This window comes from Bactrocera latifrons, unplaced genomic scaffold, assembly GCF_001853355.1.
Source record: "Bactrocera latifrons isolate USDA-ARS-PBARC rearing strain unplaced genomic scaffold, ASM185335v1 scaffold_106, whole genome shotgun sequence".
Lineage (NCBI taxonomy): Eukaryota > Metazoa > Arthropoda > Insecta > Diptera > Tephritidae > Bactrocera > Bactrocera latifrons.
This window is the reverse complement of record NW_017534475.1, coordinates 251,254-273,943: the sequence shown is the minus strand read 5'-3', so window position 1 is coordinate 273,943 and position 22,690 is coordinate 251,254. Positions and strand designations below refer to the sequence as shown.

General features: G+C 34.8%; 1 protein-coding gene across 6 annotated transcripts; it reads right to left on the bottom strand.

The window, feature by feature from the left end:
- Positions 1-415: 415 nt before the first annotated feature.
- LOC108969988 (cytoskeleton-associated protein 5) lies at positions 416-22,329 on the bottom strand. Of its 6 annotated transcripts, none has more exons than XR_001993450.1 (19): positions 21,973-22,329; positions 15,315-16,153; positions 15,137-15,247; positions 14,995-15,068; positions 13,648-13,964; positions 12,684-13,571; positions 10,952-12,621; positions 10,474-10,711; positions 9,836-10,413; positions 9,160-9,243; positions 6,152-6,583; positions 5,368-5,557; positions 5,054-5,307; positions 4,665-4,995; positions 4,424-4,600; positions 4,109-4,271; positions 3,484-3,779; positions 3,013-3,399; positions 416-912 (listed from the first exon to the last, which is right to left on the bottom strand). XR_001993450.1 is itself a non-coding variant. In XM_018935059.1 (18 exons), exons 2-18 carry the CDS (start codon positions 15,890-15,892, stop codon positions 3,322-3,324), a joined length of 6,459 nt encoding a protein of 2,152 aa, XP_018790604.1. In that variant the 5' UTR covers positions 15,893-16,153; positions 21,973-22,329; the 3' UTR covers positions 2,828-3,321. The 6 variants fall into 6 exon arrangements, 4 of the variants coding, with proteins under 4 accessions (XP_018790604.1, XP_018790618.1, XP_018790626.1 ...); XR_001993449.1 differs by lacking the exon at positions 416-912 and adding an exon at positions 2,828-2,944; XM_018935059.1 differs by lacking the exon at positions 416-912 and having other exon boundaries at positions 2,828-3,399.
- Positions 22,330-22,690: the final 361 nt, after the last annotated feature.

Sequence of the window (22,690 nt, the reverse complement as noted above, 5' to 3'; positions counted from 1 at the left end):
AGATTATAAAAAATATAAATAATAGTTAAAAAATCATATTGAATGCGTTGGAATCGCATTTGAGAATACCCCCTTTCTAACAGCAAATGAAAATTCTTTTTATATTTGTTATTTAAAACATGTGATCGCTTTTATTTTTCATACTTTTTGCATAGTTAAGAAATTAAAAATTATATTTCGTATGAATATAAAAACATGCTCTCCGACTGGTAAACTTAAAAATAACGATAAAATGTATTAATAGTAATTAATAAAATAATTATAAAATAATGTTAGAAACTAAACGAAGTTTATAAAAAAAAGTCAAATGAAGGGAGCAAATGAGCAGTAGTGTCAAATGAAAAGTAAATAGCTAAACACAATTTTTAGCTGCGAAAGTAGAAAAAAATTATAAATAAGAATTTGGTTTTAGATGTTTGCAGCGCAACAAGAAGACGCGACTTTAATACAAAACAACATAAAGAATAATTAATAGTAAAAACAATAATATTTTAGTGACATTAAGTGAAGGCGACTAGCGCTTCATTTCATTGTATTAACGTGTTATTTATGTGTAGATGTGTGTTTGTTCTGCTTGTGTGTTTGAGCTTAAACGAATATTTGATACATTTTCTTTTATACGAGTATATATATATTTAAATATTTTTAATGCGTATATCATTAATAAATTCAACGTTAACGTAACATGAAAATATGTATATTAAAATAGAAACTTAGTAGCGTATAATTTTAACAATAAAACATATCTAAGAATTATGTATGTATGTGTATATTAGAAATAGTTTTCCTTTTTGTTTTAATTTACTGCAGAAATCGCAGCTTTTTAGTGAACAAAAATTAAGTTTCAACAAAGTATGACTTAAAATTAGCGTAGAACAATGAGCGAATGAGCGGAGCGTTAATTCGAGATGGCTGAAATGGCGATAACATATTTACAATTATAATTGCTAGCTATGTATTTAAGCAAAAATAGCTTTAAAATGAGTTTTTCTAAACTTAAGCACAAGATGAATTGTTATATAAATTTAGTTGGAGATTTAAGCGGAGAAATGCTATATAAAATTATAATACTAGTTTTAATCTCGCTTATGTAGGTTTTATTGAAAATTATTTTCCAATTATTTAATTTTTGTATTTATTTTATTTTTTTGTAGGTGTGATTTTAGATTGGCTTTCTTGGAGTTACGAGTATGCGTAATTTTGTTTACCTTATAGTTTAGGCATAAATTGAAAGTTACTTTTCTTTTCAATAGATATTTATAAGTCTAAAAACACTCAAAAATTGCTTTACATTTTTTATAACTAATAAAAACGAAAATGATCTGCGGCGATACTTAAAAAATTAAAAAATATATATTTTTTCCATTTTTTTAACTCCATAAGATATTATATCGTAATTCATTTATATTGTTTTCTAGTTCACAAAGTCAACTTGCTTAAGGAACTAAAAAAAAGTATTGTGTTTACATTTTTGTTTGGAAATTAATGTTTCAACACTAGTTATTAAGCCGAAAGAGTATATATGTATTTTATATTTATACTTACAATAAAAAAAAAATGTATCTACAAAAATTATTATGAGATTGCCTTTTATTATATAATTTTTAAGAAGTAGGATTTTATAGGTTTTTATCATCCGACATTATGTGCATTTTTAAGTAAACCAATATTGTTTTTAAACTCTCCACAAATTGCTTTCTTCTTCTTGCGTAGCGTTGGTTGTGCCAAAGGTATATGTGACCTGGTCTACGGAAAGGGGCTTAGGTGTCAAAAAATCAATTTTCACTTTTTAGTTGATTCGGATGGAAGATGAGATGCTTTTTTTTTTTAACAGCTGTTTCCCAGAAAACTAGTTTTCGCACGTTAGCTCCCTTTTCGTAGACCAGGTCACATATATTTTATTTAAATTTTTTAGTGCAAACAAAATCTGACTTTGTACGACTCATGGTTCCAGTTAAAATTACAGAAGATTCATATCTTTTTCTGTTACAACATGTGGGGTTACAAATCAGCTAAACGAACTCAAACAGCTGCAGCAATATTACATAAGTGCGTTCTATGACACACTCTACGCGAGAAGCGAAAACCTTCAGAACCGCAAAATAAAAGTTACTACAGTAATGAAGTGAAATATTGAAACTAGTTGCATTTCCTTAACACACGTTAATTAGGCTGCTTAATACAATAACAACTGCCTTTTACTAAAACAACCAAAAAAATCAAAGCTCATGTGCGCACACTTGCTACGCTCACATGACCTCTCACGCAAATTCTCGATTTGCTCTTTACTCTCACTTCATTTGTTGTTGTATTGTTTCAAAGAACTTGCAGTCTACACACCTTTGCCTAACACTATCAGAATAACTTATTTATATAAACTCCATAATTTAGGGAAAACCGCAGTCATTAGGGAGAGTTCACACAACAGCAAATACATGCTTCTTCACTTTACGCACTTTTCTGTTTACTTTCGGTTGCAAATGCAAATTCAATTTATTTGCATTTACTTTACTGTTATTAAACTAACATTAGACTCAATGCCGATCGACATGCATAAATACATTCTTTTTATTGGTATGTATGTATATAGTATATTAACCGATTCAAATTTCATTTTAATTTGCAGTTTCAACTTCATTGGTTTTTGTTTTTTATATCAGGTTTGGTAATAATTTAAGAATATATAGTAAAATGTATATTTAGCATAAATACCAGGTGTTTGAGTGTGTTCTGATGTATATATGTATGTGTATGAGTGTATTTGTGTGTGTGTGTATGTATTGTAATTAAAGGTAATGGTTTATTAGTAGTATATAATTATTAGTACTTTTGTTGCAGCCATACTTAATTTTTGCTCATTTGTCTTGTTTTCTTGGTTTTTGTTGTTTCACATTGCTATTTCGATATAATTTACGCCTTGCAGCCAAACTCACTTACGATTATGCTAAGTATATATATAGATATATACATATACATATATAATGCTAAATCTTATGAAAATTTAACTTATACCTTTTTTGTTTTTGCTTTCGTAAATATGTTGCAGCCACGCTTATAGTGAGTTATTGGTTCATTCAAATATGTTTTAGCGCATTTCTTTCGGTTTTTAAAGTTTTACATATGCAGCGCATTGTCTACTTCTTTCGGCGTTTTTTTTTTTTTTGTTATTGTATATTTTCGGCGCCACAATACTACAAAGCTTGTTGTTGTTTAATTTTTATTTAGTATATATGTTCACTTCTATGAAAAGTCCATCACACCAAGCTTCGAAAGCCCAAGTATACCTGCAGTTGAGTTCCACATTCATGATGGCATGTTAATCTATGCGTGGTTTTCCTTCTTGAACGCCGCCAGTTTGGCTTGTAGGTGCTGCAGGCGATTCTGCGATAATTCAGGCTTCTATGACGGGATACAAATGGTCAGATAAAATACAGAATTCCTTCCATTGAAAAATTAAAAAAAAAAAAAACGAATTCCACTTACACTCACATCTCTGCGTATGAGCGAAGACATCTTCTGCTGCGCATTCATTGTGTTCAAATTGAGATTTTCATCTGCCTCTTTATTGTCCACGAGCATAGTGTGCGTGCCGCTCATGCCGTCCGCGTTGCGACCGAGATTCGCCTTCGAGATGAGGTGATTCAAGCGATCCATCCAAAAGTCCGGATCCGCTGTCTTGGCACCGCCCGCGCTGCCACCACTGCTGTTGCCCAAACCACTAGCCGTTGTTGTTTGGTACTGGAAATTGGCATCTGTCAGATAAGAATAACGTGATGAGGCTGCGCAAATCAACACAGTTTTTAGCGTGGATGTGTTGTTGGTGGAAAGTATTGTGTTGATTGTGATAGGTGTTGGAAAATTTTTTTGTTATATACGGTTTTTTTTTTTTATTTCGTGGCGGTTTTGTGGTTGTGTGTGGTATATGCAAAAAATACAAGTGTTATGTAAACAAATTTTGTTGCTTTATTTGAATATAATAAAACTTCCAGGACGTTAAATTATAGAAAAACGGTAAATTTTAAACATAAATGCCACCAAATAATATTGCCATGCTTTTTTCACTCAGCTGTATTTCAAATATTTTCGTATCTTTGCTCTTTTTACTTACCTACGCGATTATCACCATTTTGTGCACGCTGTAGGCCGTCGCCCGCACCACCGGACTGTGCTACAGCGCGTTCGATGTCGGCCAAACCATCTTCAATGTACTTCTGGAAGCTGGGACTGGCGCCTTTGAGGAACGTTGTCAAGTCAATTTCGGAATTTTGTACCTGCAAGGCAATAAAATATGAAATATGATTTTTTCTAGTTTTTTTCCCTAAAGAAATTTCAAGGGCCGAACAGAATGCAAACAAAGATCCTCTAATAGGAGTCTAAATATGCGCAGATAATCTACAATATATGATTAGGCTTTTTAACCCACCTTAAACTCGTAGAGCTTCAGCAGTCCTTGTTGTTTTGTTTCTTTATCTGAGATTAGTTTGAAAATCTGTGACATTGTCTCATGCGTTTGATTCGAGATACGTTTGCCATGCAAATCCTTAGCCGAGCCGGAACGTTGTGGTGAGGCGCTCGGTATGTGACCCTCCTTAGCCAAATTCTAAAAGAGAAAACAGACGATTTAAGAGAAACAATTACTTCTTTATTTGTTCAACGTTATGCACCTTCAATATTTTTATCAAATATGTATGTAGCTCTGAGTGGGTAGGTATCTGATTGAGATGATTCAATATGGCATTGCCTTTCACTTTGGCCATATTGTGAATGATCGTCTTGACCGTGCGCAAGGGTGTGTCGGATGGACGAGTTTGCCACCAGCTGCTTGGCAAAGCCAACATAAATTCATGCACCTCCAATATAACGGCATCATAATTCAGTTCATTGGTGCGTTCGGGTAACATTTTCACATTTCGCCAAATACATTTCATCAGCAGATCGGTGAATTTCGGCAAGCCAGCTACCGGGCAGGTTTCGCGCAACAGCCGTATTAGTGCGCTGCAAAAGTTGAGAGACTAATGATAAACTTTCCATTGCAAATAACATTTTAACATACCAGTTTAAATTCGTAAAATTCGCTTTATCCAACACCTTTAAGCAAATGCCGTTGATAACTTTATTATATTGACCATCATCGCCGGTATTCAGCTTCTGATCGGCCATGAGATTTAGCAGCGCTGACATTAAATTCTTGATGCAGGCAACACTCAGCGTTTTACCCAACGTTTTGGAGTGGAAAAACGAGTAGAGTATGGATAATAGTGGTTGGTACACAACCAAAGACTCGGTGATCGGCACCTGCGAAAGATTCTGTATAGAAAACAGAAACGGTTAGCTGATGGAATATGAACTATGGAATTCGCGGCATACTTTGAACTGTGCCAATACATTTTGTATGAAAATTTCCTCATAGTCGCGGAGCACAGCCTGCTTTTCTGGTGAGTCGATAATCTCGGCAAGTTCACTGATGGCAGCGCGTGCTTTAAGCGTATCCACGCTGCTTATTGACTTGATCATTTTGATTAGTTGAGGATCATGCTTGGGGAGGACATCAACAAGGCTGCGAAAATTGGATGAATAAATTAGAAATTGTGTATTTTTATGCAATAAAAACAAAGATAACAAAGTTTTTTCTACAAAACTAATAAATAACAGAAAAAGCGTTAAAATAATACCCTTCACAAATAAAAACGATTCCTTTCAAGAATCAAGATCGGACAGTTTACCCTTCAAATAAAAAGTTTTAGATGCAAGTACTTGATTCTGACCATTCAGTTTGTATACCAGCTGTATGCTATAGTGATCTGAACAATTTCTTTGGAGATTGCATTGTTGCCCACGCAAAATTTTGTGAAGATATCTCTTCAAATGAGAAAATTTTCCTTACAAGTACTTTATGATTTCCATCGTTGAGTGTCTTTTGCAGCTATATGCTACGATTGTCCGATATCGGCGGTTCCGACGAACCTAGACACCTAGTTCGCGTAGGTAAATCAACACAGGTCATCACGCTGATCAATTAAATCTATATTTTGTTGGATATCCGACGTTTCCTGCTGGGTCTTACAAACACCGTGGCAAACTTAGTATACAATGTTCAGAGTATATAAATACAAAACTTAACCTAAACATGAGCTACCAAACAGACACTTACTTAGCCGTTGGATGGATACTGCCACTACTGCCACAACCGATGCCACCGCCACCATAACCAGTTGCATTCAGCTGCTGTTGGTGATGAATATGCTGCTGAGGGCTCATATACGGCGATGCACAACCGCCACCGGCTGCAATAGCTGACGCTGACGGCGGTGTACTAAGCACACCCTGTTGCATATAATGCGAACGCGAAATTAATTGCTGGAATTTCTCCTCAGGATATTTTACATTGTCACGTGTTGGTATTACTTTGATGGGCTCATGCAGTAGTGACACATCGACTGGTGGCAGCACCACCAGCTGCATTTGATCGACGCGTACCCAACCTTTTTCGATTTCCGCTATTACGTCCGGATCCAAACCAAAGGGTCCACTCGTTTTGGGCTGTTGATATAGATACTGGGTTGATGCGGGCTGATCGAATGTCCTATACGTGTTGTTGAAGAGGTGATAAATAAAAGATAAAATGGAATTACAGTTAATTGTGAAATATTTTATATATGCATTAAGAACTAAGTGCGTTAAATACCAGAAAATGCAATTTATGTTGGGTGTAATGCATTGGACGGACAGAAGAGCGAAGGAGGGACGTGTACAGACGCCCGCTGATTGTGTATGCAGTTGCATATGTATGTAAATGTATATTTACACGTGGAATTGTGATTTGATGCGGATATTGAAATGTTTTTCGAAAGACTTTCAACAATGAGTGGTTGATTAATAAAGCTTCAATAGTTATATGATTGTTTGTTTTTTAATTCTTAAAATATTTTCTAAAAACTATAAAACGAAAAAATTATTTAAATTTTTTGAATAAGTAAATATTAATACTTAGTTCGCAAAACTTAACGAAACGATGTGAAAAATATAATGAAGTTCTGAATATCTGAAAAATGTTGTTCAACTATTTCATGCTTTCAATTTTAAACAGACTATAAATTCCGTTTAGCTAAATAATGCAATATTTTATTTTTCTATTATTTTTTGTTATTAAGTTTTAACCAAACTAACTAATATTGAGATATTGAGCAGAAATTATTATTTTTATTTACGAAACTATTTTATTGTACTAATGCCAAATATGTTAAATGACCAGTTCATAGACAGCATGGAATTGTTCAGAAAAACTCAAGTTTATCTGCTATTTTTTCATTATATTTAGGAATTAGGTTACCTTTTAATTTACAATGAAAACATGAAACAGCTTTTGAAAAACATTTCAATATTCTCTTTCAAATATTCAATATTTATTTTTTTAGTGCCAAGGCTTTGCTGTTAGGATTTGTTTTTTTTTTGTTTTTTAGCAAATATTTGATGAGTGTAATGCAAGCGGAACAAACGAAAACGTGAAAGACGCCAAAAATACAAGCGGACTACGACCGATAGTAACAAACAAAAACAAACAATGAAAGTAGATACAAATATGTATGTGATTTATGATGAAGCAGAAGATAAAAACATAAATTAAATAGGCAAAAAAAAAAAAAAAAAAAAAAAAAAAAAAAAAAAAAAAAAAAAAAAAAACGGAAATGTGAATGCAAAAAAATAAAAAAAAACAATTAAAATAATACTAGAAAAATAAAATATAAATGATAAGAAATTAGACATAAAACTTAACAATTACTAATAAAAAGTTGTAATGAAAAGGAATATATGTATATGAATTAAGGTGTGACTATATTATAATAAGCGAAACATATTAAATAAATTGCAGCTGTCATATCAATATCTACATTTGTGGTGGTGTGGCGACAATTATATAATCTGTCTCTTATACACATCTATATATTAAGAGTGATAAAAGAATCTATAATTTTGTATTAATCTTAAAAAATTAAAAAAAAATTAAAAAAGTAAAAAAGCAGCTAAAACAATAATAAAGAACTATAACATGTAAAAAATAAATTTCTGTCTCTTATACACATCTTAAAAAATTAAAAAAAAAATTAAATTAAATTATGCAAACAAATAAATTTAATAGAAAAAGATGCATAAATATATGTAACAGCCAAGTTTTTCAATCTAAAAACAATGTTTCGACTTGCAGACATAAAAATCTGTATTTACATCAATAAATAATGGAAGTAACAGTGAATCTGTACAATCGATAAAATTATATAATCACAAGCCATGACAACTTTACTCGAGTTAAGGTGCAGCGTTCAAAATTATTGACCTTCGAAGACAATACAAAAAACGGTTTGAAGCTGCAAACTCAAGTTTACCTTCTATTCATTGCAAAAACAATTATATTTTTTGATTTTTAGATAATGAAAGAAATTCTTAATTGCTGTTGAGCAACATTTCAAATTTTAATCGAGTCTATTAGTACATTGTCTATACCGATACATATATTATATGTATACAAAAATGTTAAAAGTTATTAAAGCTTTACAATTTTTAAATTTTAAGATTTGTTATATGTTTTTATTTAAGAATTATGTTTCTCAAGGTACTTTTAAAAGAGAAGAAAATTTTCGAGTAAGCTGCAGTAGCTACACTGGCGAAATTTAAATTTAAAATATAATTTTAAATGAAAATATTTTTAATTTTTTAAAGAGTTAGTATATACATTTACTAATTTAATAAAAAAAAAAAAATCAAAATTTATATATGAAAATCAAATATGTGGGACAATGGTGGCAACAGATTATAAGGCTTGGAACAAATTAATACAATAGGCTCGCACTCTCTTGCAATTTTTTAGAATATGAAAATATATTTTTTCTTTTAATTATAAATGATTTATTATATATATGTACATGTATTCGAGAGTCAAACATTTAAAAAACACACACACAATTTTGTTAGTGTAATGGGTGACGGTTAATTTGCAAAAGATTCCGAAAACAAAAATCCAGTAAATGCCACACACACAAACATTTGAGTATGAAAATGTAAAGAAAATAAAAAGCAGCGGATAGGAAATAAAAAAAGCAACTTAAAATAAAAATAGTTAAAAAATAAATAATATAAGTAGAAAATGTTAAAAAGGGAAATTACGCTTGTCTTATGAGCGAAGAGGCGCGCTTGTCTTTCTCATCCATACTGGCATTTGCTTCATACGCATTCGTTTGCAATTGCACACTAAGGAAGTGAAAATTAAAAGATTAATCCTTGTTATTACTATTGTTATGCTTTCTTTTCTTAGTTGGCTTGTTTTGTGTTCTCAATTATGTTAGAGAGCAGCAAATGTGAAGAAATTAAAAATGTTCAAAAAACATATGGGGATTAGCGAAAAGAGGAAGAAGATCTGCACTACAATTATTAAGGGAAATATACAATTTAGTAAACAATTTCGTATCTTCGTACAATATTTCTGTTTTGATTTAGTAGTAATATATTAAGCATTTAATTGTCCAAATATAAAATTATATGCAAACGTTTCGAGTATTATATCAAATTTTCAAGTAGAATTTTGTACAAAAGTGAAAAATATTAATAACGAACAAAGTCAATGCATTAATTTGGACTGCGTCTGCATTGTTCAGACGTTCACATAAGCCAAAAAGCGTTTCTACTATTTACATGTAAGTCTACACACACAAATATACACATTTGCACGGTCGTTAATTAATTTGTTTTTCACTTTTTACGTTATGCTCACTACACTCTTCTCGGCGAAATTGTAGCAGAGACGTACTGTCATTTACATACACTTCACAGCCACAGCACTCACCTTGCTGCCGGCATTGGCTGCTCGTCGGGCGGCGGTAGCTCATCGTAGTCGCCATTTGTTGTGTGCTCCTCGATTTCAATGCTATCCTGTTGCACCACCTGTGCACCCGATTTGGCACCACCACCGACGCCACCTGCAACGCAGCCTCCCACCGCCGTCGTCGTATCTGCGGCAACTGTTGTAGGCTTACGCGTCTTTTTGGCGCGCTTTATGCGTTCATCCAACATGGACAGGTCTTTTTCATTTAGTTGTCCAATCAGTTTGTATACCTTTTCGCCAGCTAAGAAATATGCTTGTACAACTGAATTCAGAGCTGCATTGCGCACCGAATTATCACGATCGGAAATGTGCCGTGCTATCTCTTTCAATGCCACCTGTTGCGATGGCTGGCACACGGTTAGCCCATAGTTTTCAATCAAATAGCCGAGCTCGTCCAAGCATTCGGTACGCTGACGGGCATTCTTAGACTTGAGGCCATCCATAACGTAGGCAAATACTTTTGTGTAGGGATAGACGAGCAAGATTTGACGTAGCAGAGAGCGTACACCAACGCGTACAGCGTCTTTAGGATCGCCGAGCTACAGAATATGTAAAATAACAATTATAAGTCAAATTAATATTAAAAAATTAGTGTTTACCTTTAGGAGCAAATGTGGTATGAATGCGCTGCCTTCATTCTCTGCCAGTATATACTCCATTTCAACCAATGTCTGGAAAACTTGGTTAAGATACTCGAGGCCCTTCAGCAAAACTGAAGGATTTGTATCGTAAAAACGCAGTGAAAGCCATTTCAGTATTAAATCCAGATTACAGACTAATGCTTTGCTGTTGTTGGGCAAATCTTCGTTCAAAGCCTCGATAACTTTCAAATGGTACCTAAATAAATGAATTACTGGTTAAAAATATCATACTGAAACAACAAATTAATAAAATGAGAACATTCAACACCAAAGTCAATAACGTATTACATATTAAGGAAGTGATAGTACTAACAAAGTTTGATCTTTTAGATATTTGTATATAAACATAACCTCAATATAACTTTTAAAAATTATATGTATTTAATTTAACATTTCTCCAACATAATACTTCGTCTTCTATTGCTTGGACGCTCACCTAAAGTCGTCGTGAAACATATTGGCCATTAGTCCTTTGTTAACATTGGCCGTAGTCATTTGTTCGCGCAGCAGCTCGATAAATTCCTCTCGTGGTGTTGTGAAGGTCCACTTCAATACCCGCATTTTCTGCTCGTCAATCAAACGTTGATTTTTGGAATTATTCACCGCCAATAGTGGTGACGTGTCGACGTCTTCGTCTTTCTTACGCGACGAACCGCCAGTCTTATCCGCCGCACCTGCTGCGCCGCCCTTGGTAGCAGCATTTTTCTGCGCGCCACCGCCGCGTACTGTCTTCTTTGCTGGCTCTTCAATGGGTGCCTGCTGTTTGCCTTTAGGTAACGGTTTCACCGGCAAATTTGGACGTGCTTTATCTAATGCCGCTTGTATGTCCTTTTTAGAAGCGGGTTTCTGCTTATCCAACGCTTTTACCATATTCTCGAAACCTAAATGTATCATTATGCCCAACACCGCCTCATTGGCATTCTTGCGCACATCCACATTGCGATCACAGATGTGCGCATACAAATGCGGTACCATCGAGGTTAACTCTTCTTTCGGTATGGATTTGGGAGGCATTTGTGGCAAACGCTCGGCTAGCCAACCCCATAGTTCGGATTTAAGAGCCGGTGAGCCGGTTTTCAGTGCATCGGCAATCATTTCACTTTCGAAGAATTCTTTGTAGCCACCTTTTTCGCCAAAACTATTGATGCAATTCAAGGCGGCAGAGCGTACAGCGGCCTTATTATCGCCGAGTGCATGTAAGAAACCGGGGAAAAGTGTGCGCACATGACTCTTACAACTCGAACCCATGGCATTTGCGAGCTGTTCACATATGGACATGGCGGTTTGTGCAATTTTTGCATTCGAGTCGACAAGGCGTAACGCCAGTGCTGGCGCTAAATCACCAATTGTTGGTTTAATCAACCTCGCTTCGCTTATAATAGTTTGTAGTTTATTGAGACCCTCATTGCGTGTTTTCCAGTCCTTGTCGGACATCTCTTTCAGCAGTGACTCGGTGATTTGTGATGCGATATCGACGCGTGGTAACATATCAGCCAAATTAATTTGCTCTTGCGGCTCATCATCATCGCCTGCGTCATCGTCCGCATAACCGGAGCCAGCGGCACTGCTGGCGCTGGCAGCCGTCTTCTTAACGCCACGCACTGGTTTCGGTGGCTTTTCACCAGCATTTTTGTCCATCTCGGTTTGTATTTGTGACTTCAATGCAGGTTTCTCACTTTCGAAGAACATCATTAGCGTGCTACCCATGTACATAGACATCGTGCCGAGTAGACCGATGGCGGCACTGCGGACTGTAGGATTGGTGCTTTGCACCGCCTTACGTACGTCATCCAGCAGCAATTTGGGTTGTATTTGAAAACCAAACTCGATTATGGCTTTGCTCACCCAATTCAAGGCTTCGGATTGCACTTTTGGCGATTTTTGCTCGAAGGCGAAAGTGAGTACACGGCCAACTATATGCTCCAGTTTGGTAGCTTCAGCAAAGGCGGTCAACACATCAGCCGCGGTGGAGCCATTTTTAATGTCAGCCAATTTCTCTGTCACTTCATTAACTACCAAATCGATTGTGGTTGTTGTCAGCGGATAGGTTTCGGCCACAATGCGTATTATATCAAGTTTATGCTTTAGCACTTGGAAGTTCATCTCCTGTAAGCCGAAAAGGTGATATTAGTAACTGTAGAAATAATGATTTCAAAACTCAATATTACCTTTAAGCCCGGTTTGCGTGCGCTAATCGTACGCACTAGTACCTGTGATACACCCGATTGCTTAACATCGAAATCGCCAATAATTTGCAATACATTTTCGCACGCTGCTAAACGGTTCTTCCAGTTCGAGTCTATTAAACCGGCTAGCACATCGGCCGGTAACAGTTCCTCAGCCTTAGCTTGAACTTCTTCTAGTGACATTTCACGCTCAGTGGTCTGCACTTTAGCGCTACTGGCGGATTTGGCAAGAGGTGCGCCCCCGCCTGCACCGCCACCTCCCGCAGCGCGTTTGGTTACTTGTTTTTTGCTGCCTGCGGTAGCGGGTCGTGACCCTGGTTTCGGTTCGGTAGAGCCGCTTCGGGAAGATGCCCCGGAAGCCACATTACCAGCTGACGAGGCGGCTGCCACTGAAGTTTTCGATGCCGGCGCTGTAGCAGGACGCTCCTTTTTGACGCCCACCACCTTAACTTTAATCTCAGCCTTCTCCTGGCATTCTTTGATTTTGGCCATCTTCAACGCATCCACCTCTACTAAGAAGGGTCCAACGGACTTGTCACCCATCAGCTTAAGCAGTGTGCCCAGTGCTTCGGCTGAGGCGTCACGTACTGTAGGATCAGGTTCATTTAGTGTCTTAATCAGTGTAGTTACAAGCAATTTTAGTAGTTTCTTATTGATTGCGGTCGGTTGCGTGCGTGCAAAGGCACGTGCTAGGAAGAAAGCCGTTTCAGATTTAACGCTAGGATTTTTATTTCCCAACGATTCTACAATGCATTCCTGCATCGCTTCCAGATTCGTGGAGGGATAGATCGCATCCATGGATTCACGTAGTGCGGCGACAACATTGGCTTTCTTCTCTTTGAACTTTTCCAAGAGTGACGGAACGCAGGCCTAAGGAATGTTTCAAATATAATTAACATTTAATGTTCTCCAAATTCATGCACATATTTTATATAACGTAACTTACCATAGCATAAGTTCCAAAACGTTTTCCCAATCCATTGGCTAACATCGCTAAGCTCTTGCCGGCCATTGCCACCAAAACAACATTGCTATCCTTCGTGATAACCTTTTTGAGTGTGTTCACCAGCACTCCGTATTCGCCACTCTCCAATTTGGGATTCTCGGTTAAAAGTTTTTCGAGCGCCTCTAATGACTCCTTACGCAAAGTCCATTTCTTCTCCTCCAACTTTTCATAGAAATCTTTAGGCATCTTCGAGAGTATATCAACAGGATCGATGAGGTCTATTGGATCAACGCATTCTTCACCCTCACCATCTTCATCTATAAATAAAAAAAACAACAAAAAAAAAATACAATAATTAATATAAAAATAAAAAAGTTTAACCAAATATGTCCCATGAAATTAACCAAAAACGCAAAGCACTAAATAAAGGTGTGAAATAGACGGTTTGAGGGTGTGTCTGGAGCACATAAGAATTATATGATTTTCTTTAGTATACGAAATTACCGTCATATCCAATGTGGCGTGACAAAGTGGCAATTAAAACAATCCAACAAAAGCATTAAAAGCGGTGCATATTTATCGCATGCGAATATCAAAACAAAAACAACTGTAGATCTCAATAACTGCGATAAACGCAAATATCAAATTTCCTAAATCACTTTACCCAACATTATTCTTAATGCTGAGCTCATTTGGGTGGGTGCGCGAAAAGCGGAAGAATATAAAGGCTCAAGAATTTCCTATGGGAAACTGTGTATGTGTGAATAGAGGGCTAATGATGCAGAAAAAGAAATTAATTAATATATTTTTGGTATGTAACACGATAAAAAGGAGTTAACTCAAAATTTTGAGGGGTATTTTGGAAATATTTTTAGACGTACGTAAAAATATGGATATATGATATGTATGAAAAAATTCTGAATTTCCAGATTATCATTAATTTATATTCGGCTTTCTATTTATGATGATGAATCACCCATAAAATGTAACATCAAGGAAATGGAAATTTTCTGCTCAAAATATAAATATGTATACTTGTAAATATATTTCATTTCCTCAAATACCTAATTAACACTAAGAAATGGAAATAAATTTTTAAAACAGTCATTCTTGAAATTCGGTTATATTTTAAATATTAGAGATTTGAAGATAAAAACTTTTGTAAACCAAAGTTTTTTATTATTGGTTTATATAAGAAATTAAAAATGAATAAAATTAAGATAAGAAATTATAGTTTTTAGCTCGTAATAAATGTATCAAAAGAGGCAAGTATGGCGACATAGAGGTTGAATAAATAAGAGATTAAACGAAATATTAACATTTACTAACTAAAATAGTAATATTTACCATCTCCTGCCTCCTCCTGCTCGGCAGCAGCAGCCGAGATTTGCTGTTGTTTCTCTTGTTGTGACTTCAAATATCTTAAAAAAAAAAATTATAATAAAAAAATTACATAACAACAAGAAAAAACTAACGCAAGTAATAATACCTTGATGGTTCAGCCTTTTCTCCCTTGAGTTTGTCGAATTCATCTTCGAGTTCTTTAAGTGTGACCTGCGGCAATGTGGTGATTTGTGGTTTCATTGCGGCGCCAATCCAGCTGCAATTTTAAAATCATAGTTAAATTAAAACGCCAAAACTAAACGTGTGCGATTTGCAACACTCACCGATATATTTCGACGGCCAGTTGTTTGCCCTCGTCGCGCACGGTTTTGTCACGATCGCTCATTAGCGGTGCTAGTTTCTTAATTAGCGGCTTTACGCTCACTACTTTGTTGCCGAAATCGCGCAGCGCCAGTGTTGTGGCCGCAACACAAGCGGCAACAATTTTTGGATTTTTATGTTCCATGCCTTTGACGAGTTCCTCAATGACGGCCTCATGTTTTTCGATCTCAATATACATGAGCGTCACTTGCACAGCCAAATCTTTGGTTTTGGCTTTCGGTGCGGCAATGCATTTTTGCACAATGCCGGCCATAACATCACCCACTGTTTTACCAGCTTGACTGCAATTCTCCACAAATATTAATGCCGCTTCAAGACCTTTCTCCTGTGCGACCACATTCGAATCGACAACCATCTTCTTAATGAGACCCAAAAATTTCATCCATTCCGGTGACTTCTCATCGTCAATTTCACGAAAAATTTTCGCCGCTTCCTCGTAACCATCCACGCGCGCCTTCCACAATTTGTGCACACAACGTTCATCCACAGGTAATTTTTTGTATTCTGTATCCTCAGTCATGTTGGTAATTATTCAATGTAAATAATTTGATTTACGATCGAGATGAAAGTATGCTATATATTTGTAGGTATGAAGGTGAATAATGATGACAAGATGTGAGCAAGGCTCAGTTGTTTTCCTACAGCTGTTAGCTATTTATACTTTTTTTTTGAATTTCGTTGGCGTAGTAGATATGTGACTTAATCTTGTTATGTATGTTTCTGCAGTTTTCAAGCGTCTTCTGTTGCGCTGTTAGTGTCGCCGTAGCTTCGGTTGCAACGTCTGAAATGCGAATGAGAGCAGCAAATTAGTAGAAATCTGCTAGATGGAAAAATCAAAAATCAATTGAAGTACATTGAAAATTGGGAATAGAAAACGAAGATGAAAATTAAACTTTGCGTACTTCTTACTAGTTGAATTTCAATTGAACGAGTAGTTGTCGAGTGCCCAATAAAAAGGCATGAGAAAATAAGTGAGGAAAAATGTAATCCAAAATAAAGACTGGAAAATCATTGAAGCATGATAGCTGTATTGCCTTTTAGTGCAACGTGTGGCATGAGTATGTGCCAATCTTAGCACGAATCATTGTATTTGCCATTTAAGTTGGTTGTCTGTCAAATTTGGGTGTTATTGCGACCTGCCTCGCTGGGAAATTGATTACCTTCATGGTTCACCGGAGTTACGGGCATGAAAATTACGAAATGAAAATTGCAAACATGTAGAAAAACAAGGAAGTATTATAATAAGTAAATGCAGCGGCTGCCCAAAGCGGTATTTGCAGTATCTGATGATATAATATATAATATTTAATAAACATACGTGCATGTATTTGTTGCATGTACATACTATATATGAATAGTTATGTTTGCTTCATATAAATAAACTTTATGGCCTTTTCAAATGCAAAATATTCAATGGTTTATTTGAGTCGAAGGATATGAAAATGTACTGAAATTGTGTTTAAACCAATTTAAATGAATAAAAGTTTTCCGGTTAGCACGAAATTCCGGTCGACGTATCCGTAATTTTTCGAACAACCATTAAATTTGAAATTTTGGTTAAAATTTTAGCGTGAAGATATACCAATTCACAAGATTTGGCGCATCGGTTTTTTTCTGCTCTCGAAGATGAAGAATTCGGTTCAGAGAGTTCATTGATCCAATATATAAAATCGCCAGAAAAATTTATAACCTCGTAAACAAACATATTTCCAAGACATGCAATAAGTAATGTTTGAATTAAATATTTTAACTTCATATATCCAACCGGCAACGTATTTTAGAATAATTTAATCTCTATTCATATTTACTTCACATAAAGAGAATAAATAAATTAATAAAATTCAATAGCTTTTCCGTTGTGCAGCTTCAAAGAACTTTCCTATCCATTTGTTTACATGTGAATATACATACATATGTATGTATGTATGTATTTATGCAGAAATTCTATGTATTTACGCTTCTCACAGGCTTTTCAAAAGCATTTTAAGATATTATAGAACGACGACGCCTCATTAACTTCAAATATCTGGGAAAATGAAATTGCAACACCAAATATACATATGCACATATAAAAGAAGTATAGCCGCACCGGCTATAAGCAGAAAAGAACACTAAAAAAATTAGGTTCGCGTAGTGTAAATGGAACACCAATGCAGACACATTTTCAAAAACACCCTGCAGAGAAGAGCGCTAGTTCAGAACTTGCTCAGCTCTATATAAAATAACCCTTGGTTGTCCTCGAAATTAAAAATTTTCTCCAACTCGATATATTTATATCTTCAATAGTGGAAAGTTAATACGATGCACTAAAAAATCACAATTTGCCTATTACGACGAACGGTACGTTTAACTAAAATGATTCAGTTCCAAACCGTTAAATTCACACAGGAAAGATTGCTTTTCCCTGCAAGGTACCTGCACGGTAGCACCACAAATGTGTATCTGAGGCTATGAGAGCGTTACTGAAGTTGCGACTGCCAAGAATCCAAATTTAATTCAATTTGAATGCAGTGTCGTAAAAATAACTAAAATATCAAAATGAGACATCGGAATTCTGAGGCTTTACAAGCGCTAAAAACCACAAATAGCGCACCGGTACAGCAGTTCACTGAAATCGCTTTTAAAATAGTTTAAACTAAACATGAATGTGTCGTATTTTATGGAGTGAAATTTTTGTGTTGCAAGCACACTTGAGTGTGGCAATAAACAAACAAGTGGCCAGTACTAAAGAGACAAGTACAAAACAAAAGCAATAGGTTTTCTTAAATAATAGTCATTAAAAAATTGCAAAAAGAATGGTTAAAGTAAAAGCTTTTAATTTTTTGCATGAATTGCATAAGATTTTATTTAGTTAAATAATTTTTTTTTATAATACTAAAACAGTGGAACAAAAAGCTCTTCTAATAGCCAGCCCTAGACAGAAACTAGGACAGGACTAGAACAGAACTTCTTAAAAAATCACTCCTACCTAGATTTGTTGAAAAATATGGCAAGTAAACCACACACAGTACAGAAAACCAAAAAAAACAATATTTGCTACCGATAACTTCTTTCCAATACACAAAGAGACCATACAGTATTCAACAATGAGTACAAAAAATTCAAATACATAAGAGCACATAGTGTAATTAACTGTGCAGCAAAATAGTGAAAAAATGTCGTTGGCAATCGGTTTACTCTCATTCTGAAATGTTATGAAAGTTTACTGGCTTCATAATGGTCATCGATTACCGCATGAAATACTATGGTCTTTTGCGGTTTTGACATGCAAACAAGCGCAGAAGGGAAATGATAGGGTAGGAAACATGTTTTTAATCACACGAGTGCATCAAAAAATGTAGAGAAATTACAAAGCAAAGCAAAACAAATAATTATCATTTGGGGCCAAAGGTCCCATTTCGAAGCAACACCCACAACGCACCCGACAGCCGCGTCAACAGACAAGCAGATAGACAAATAAACCATTAGAACCGCAACTACTCCTCCATGAGGTTCAATATTCCAACTAACTGTTTCATTTTTACTTATATATATATACATCTGCAAAGGGTATGGGGAGCGGCGTTCCTACCTTGTGTGGGCACTCAACTGATTAGCCCCATACGATACCATAGTACGAGTGTACATTCGTTTGTTTCGAAAGTGATACATTGAAATAGTAGAGTGAGCCGAAGAGATTTTTGTAAAGCATAGAATAATGACACGGCGTAGGTTTATTGCTTTGGTCATCGCATGACACGTCATTGCTACCTTACAGTCATAGCAAATTAATAAAATAGCAAACGCTATTTATTTGTAAACTTTGATAGATTTCCGCTTTGTCACGACCGCCAAAAATGCTTAAATCAAATCGATTTTTCACATACGTGATACTCCACTCTGAACTTGTATTCTATGCATAGACATTCATACAAATTTAATATTGTATACAGTTTTATCAATTTTTAGTTAAATCTACTTCCATCACTACGACAACAACGACAGCAAACAAAAACAAGGAATGAAAGCAATTAAAAATTAGCGTTAAAAAGAAAAAAATCACTATAATAGAAATGTCTGCAGTAAATATAGCGCTGTTAGTCTGGTCATTTACCTTTTGCACAATTTCATGCGATCATGCATTTTGTTTCTCCCTCTCGTTCTCTCTATTTATTCAAAATTTACATGTACATATAATATGATGCAGAATATATAAATTTTTTGTCTCTCAATTTTATTAAGATAACTCGCATATAGGCCGAAATAGATATGTGGTATAAAGCTAACCGAAAGTTCGAAAATCTTTATATTAGGGCTAAAGGAAGAACTGATTTCCATTTGAGACGGAGTGCGCCCATTTTCAGACTGTCACACTGAAACCACGCCCATGAGCAATTTTAATCCCGGCTTCATTATAGAAGTATCATACCATCATATGGGTAAAAATTAATATCTCTGGCGTATTCAGTTACTGCTTTATCGCGCTTTAGGTTGTTTTTAACAGTAACGTTATATGGGTGTGCGCGGGGTTCACATTCGCCAATTACAGTTCTTTATCTTATCTAAGAGCTCGTAAACTTTTTCTCAAGGAAAGCTCATACCAAGTTTTATCAAGATATCTCTATTTTTAGCTCAAGTCAAATGGACAGACAGACATACAATAACCCGAATTTCAAATCGGGTCCTCATCCTGAGCATTTATATATATCATATTTCTTCAGTTTTTCTTGGTCGGCTTCCACGATGCACTAGTTCGAAAGTTTTGTTCCTAAAAAAGTTCGAAATTATTCGTAAGACTGATGACTTTTGAATTCTGTACTTTATAGAAATTTCTTTTTGAGAAGTTTCGTTATTATAATCATCACTAAAACGTGCTCGGAGTGCTTCACCGAATTTATTAAGAGCCATTACTTTTTTTGTAAAAAAATTTGAATAAAAACGTGTTTTCGCAAAAATTCAGAACAGAAATTATGCTCAGTAAATGTGCTAATGAATTCAAGCTCAATACCGTTAGAAAAAGAAACGAACAAAACAGAGTTGCAATTGTTTTGTGGCGGCGGATTGGCATACGTTTGAAATTGTTTTCAAATATAACCGGCAAAATAAAAAAGAGATCGCGATAAACATTGCAAAATATGTAACTTCAATGCTGTAAATTTAAAAACTTGAAACAAAAAGCAATCCGAAGGGAAAATGGCATTGTAAGACAAAAAAAAAATCTAGAACTTTGCTCTAGTTGCAAATGTTTTGTCCGATACTGTATGTCTCTATAGTGTAAAAAATTTATGAATTAAATAAATTTTATTTAACTTACATATGTACATATATCGAATTCACTTAACACACCTTTCAAAAATCTCCTTACTGTCTTTCAAAATAGAAATTTACATATACATACAATATATTTCTATACTAAAATGATGTGACAACTTTGAACATTCGAAGAGACACAAACAGTAAATAAATAATAAGCAAGAGCACAGACTACAAACATGAATACAAATGGATAACATCCACAAGATGATGTATGTATGTAAATAAATACACAAACTTTGACTCATTAATGATATATGAACAGGTGTGTACCTACAGACGTAGACCTCTATTTACATTTATTTATATTTTACTGAATGAAATCATTCAGCCCACGGAAAGCAATACGGAAATCTAAGGATGAGTTAGTATGAAAATGAAACTGAACTAATAAATAAACGAGGGACTAAAAAATGTAGTATTTAATTTAATTGAAATTGAGGCAACATAAATCTAAAAGAGGTCGTAAATAAAGTATGCGATGCCCGCCTTCCTAACCAAACATCAAAATTATTCGGAAGTGTAAATTTTAATAATTATGCTGTTATGTTTTAAAATTATTAAGGATGTTTTAATATATAATCAAATGATAATTTGGCAGCACTTTTCACCGTGGCATACACAACCCTGGCTTTATTTTGCGCTCCCTCTCTGAATTCGCTCTCACAATATTTTTCTTATATTTCGAATTAACGGAATGCTGTTTTTGTTTTCTTTTTTATTAGAGCAGCGGCGACCATAACGCTCTAAGGGAATTCACTGTTCTGCTACCTATGCACAACAAATTCAGATACCGAGGACAATAAGAAAGGAATCGCATTACAAAAATACACGTGATATCAATACAATTATTTATTTCAGTGTGAAAAATTAAATATAGAGTATTGTAAACTTTCAGTTCAATCTGTTCTTAAAGAAACAGCTGCTTGATATTGACCTTTAACACACCCCCGAGAGCACTTAATTACTTTGAATAGTAGTTTCAATGTATGCATAATTTTATTATTATAGTTTGAAATTTAATAATTTATAAATTATTGGTATTGTTTTTGTTGTTTTCTTTTATGAGAGCGGCGGTGGTAATTGCGCTGCAAGGGACAAAAACAAACCTAAGAGGGTAAACATCTGCGATTTTGTAGCTAGGCAGCTCAGTTAAGCCAAAAAAAAAACATGCTCCAACTTCTAAAAATGGGCAGATACGGGGAAAATTAGAACGAACTGAAGTATGCATAATATAAATAAAACAAAATTATTATTTGAAAGAATGTTGAAATAAAAAAATATATAAAAAGCAGGATATAAACTCACCGTTTCAACAACGGGAATATGTAACACGAACCGTTGAACCAATGCAGATGCAGCGGCGTAACACACTTCGATTTTTCACCAAACAAAAAACTGTCGTTTTCTGCAATACACACACGCGCGCACCTATGTACACACTATTGGAAAAAACCGCAGAGGCGTAGCAATACAAAAAGTTAATCAAGAAAAACACGCTTTTGTATATCTGTGTATGTTTCCAACAAATTTTTTACTTATAATTTTTTTACCAGAACTTTTACTTGTATTGTGTTGTATGATATTGATTTCAGATAGTTTTCACAAACAAAAAATAAAGTAAAAATTGCAATTGGACGACGACAAAATTACGTCCATCTTGTATTACTCAGTTTTATTCAATAAATGATTTTCTTCTATTCTGAGCACTAAAACTTGGTCGCACTCTGTTGACAGAGTTGCTTTGAATTTAGTTGTGATGTTGTGCCTGCTTTGGTTTCCGTATAAAATAACTTTTCCGAAAAAAAAAATATATATATATTCGTGGTATGAAGAAATAAGCTACAAAGATAAGATAATTAGCTTAATTGTGTGCATTAGAAATATTTAAACATAATAATTTTGTTTCAAATAGATATTCTTTCGCAAAACCAACGCACTCAATTTAAATTGGCAGCACTACGGAATTAACACGAATGATATTGCCATTTTAGAATATAAAAGTATATAGTTTCAATAGGACTAT